Here is a 2,059-nt window from a genome sequence, read left to right on the forward strand (position 1 = left end):
TGCACTCAGTAACATATACCAATAGATGTACTTGACATAACCTAAAATGTACAGAAGAGTAGTGAATATTTCACTGCCAATTCTATATTGTTCCTTAAATCTCCTGTCATTATTGCTGCTCCCGTTGTTAAAAGGAATAAATTATCCCTTATACTCACCTTTCGTACCAAAAATCACGGTGACAGAAAAACAAAAAAATATACACAAAATTTACCCTAATATGAACTCACCAAATACATATTAAAGATTAAAATAAAACCTTGTCATTATATCAGTTACAACCTCAACAGCCTTACATAACAAACGGCACTAAAACCACACTACCAAACCCATCCAAAAGATAAACAAAGGCCTTATCTTAACAATATACCCTTGTTAACTATCCCTGGGAGAATTACTTAAGATTTTGACGTCCTTCCTCCGTGTCAATTCCTGGAGTGCGAGAAAATTAAGTACTGGGATAAATTAAGTTTTTTATATTACGTCAGAAGATATAATTAATTCTTTTGAGCACCATTTTTTGGTTTTTAGTATTTTATGTAAGATTTTAACTGTAAGTATATTATATGTTTAGTGATTTTATAATAAATTAATTCATACGTGTATTTAGGAAAATGAGAATAAAATGAAAACAAAGGAATACTAACAAAAGACTTTTTACGGGATCCCAAAACTAGAAACTAGCTATAAACGCCATAAATCTGATATCTATAGAAATTAGAATAATAATTTATATTAAAAAAAATAATAGTAAAATAAAAATGCCCTAAACAGTTACCTTTTAAATTCATAATCTTGAGAAATCAAAAAGAGATAAGCACTTCCAAGATGTTCAGGGTACCAAGCAGACCACTTGCAATTCGGTGTGTTAAAATTTGTCACTAATTGACATTTCCTACTAATCTTATGCTTTGTTTCGTTTCCAAAGGCTATTCATGATGGTTAGGTTCTCAAGGAGTGCAGGTAGAGGTGTTGTTATAGATTATGAATAGCAATTTTTGCCAAGTATGCAGTGCCGGAGAAAAGCCTTCAGGGTATAAGTGTTCACTCGGTAATCATGATTGAATAAGGTTTTGTTATATGATCTGTCATAATTTTTACATTTTCCTTTACTAACAGTAGCACAAAGGAGATTCATCATTGCCGACTTTCATCTCAGAGTTGGGTGGTATGATCAGGGTAATTGTTAGTAATCTTATTTGAAAAGGTGAAGGTTTGTCATTATAATTATTCAAAGGTACATGATCAATGAATTAATTCAGTAGTTAAGAATGAACTTCAAGGACACGTATCTCACTAACCAAAGAATGAACTTCAAGGACACGTATCTCACTAACCAGAGTATATAGAATTCTGGTAAATTTTTCATTGGTGAAATTGGTAAGCATATACCTTTTGGGGTAAGGCTAATGACACCACAGAGGTTAAGAATATTTATAACAAAGGAGTAGAAATATGTGATTTGATGATATAATGAATACTTTCTAAAAGTGCTATGTTGCATATATTAACAATATTGGCACCAATGGAAAGTATATGATCTGTATTTAATAACTGTAATGCCTTAAAAATACCAGGGATATTATTAGACAAACTACTAACTACTAACATTGAGAAATTCCACACACACATAGACATGTATGCATGGTGATTTTACCACATTCTCAGAGTAAGTAATGAAAGTGGCATGGCATCAAACCACAGTGTATGTTCAAGGAAGATAAAGTTTGGACTAGGTACTTACATGACAATAAATTGCCAAGGAGATTTCTACAGGGAAATAGTTGAGAATGAATGCGAACTAGGAGAAAGCTCTGCATCTCTCTAATCATCTTATCTATTCCAGAGGATGGCAGGTGCTGAGGTCAGTCGGCCATCGCCTCCAACACTCCTCTGTGCCTCATCGGCCAATTAGCAAATTGCTTATTGCCAACCGAGGAGAAATAGCATGTCGAGTGGTCAGAACAGCACGCAAAATGGGAGTGAGGACAGTGGCTGTGTATTCTGACCCAGATAAGGGGTCGATGCATGTTGATATGGTAAGTATTTTGCTATTTTA

General features: G+C 33.8%; 2 protein-coding genes across 3 annotated transcripts in view; one reads left to right on the forward strand and one right to left on the reverse strand.

Moving 5' to 3' along the window:
• LOC119591298 (RAB6A-GEF complex partner protein 2-like) overlaps positions 1 to 488 on the reverse strand; it is a 6,703-nt gene extending 6,215 nt beyond the window's left edge. The window contains exon 1 of one of the 2 annotated variants that reach the window (XM_037940026.1): positions 399 to 488. The gene's annotated coding sequence lies outside the window, so the exon portion shown is untranslated. Of the gene's footprint in view, positions 1 to 370 lie in introns of both variants that reach the window. The other variant, XM_037940025.1, reaches the window with a different exon arrangement.
• A 310-nt stretch (positions 489 to 798) lies between these two features.
• The window catches only part of LOC119591299 (methylcrotonoyl-CoA carboxylase subunit alpha, mitochondrial-like), a gene marked incomplete at its 3' end in the record, with an annotated part of 7,810 nt that continues 6,549 nt past the window's right edge, over positions 799 to 2,059 (forward strand). Inside the window, 2 exon segments of the mRNA XM_037940027.1 lie at positions 799 to 863; positions 1,847 to 2,039. Of these exon segments, the coding sequence (XP_037795955.1) occupies positions 829 to 863; positions 1,847 to 2,039 (228 nt within the window). The 5' untranslated portion in view covers positions 799 to 828.

The sequence above is a fragment of the Penaeus monodon genome, chromosome 28 (genome assembly GCF_015228065.2).
Source record: "Penaeus monodon isolate SGIC_2016 chromosome 28, NSTDA_Pmon_1, whole genome shotgun sequence".
Lineage (NCBI taxonomy): Eukaryota > Metazoa > Arthropoda > Malacostraca > Decapoda > Penaeidae > Penaeus > Penaeus monodon.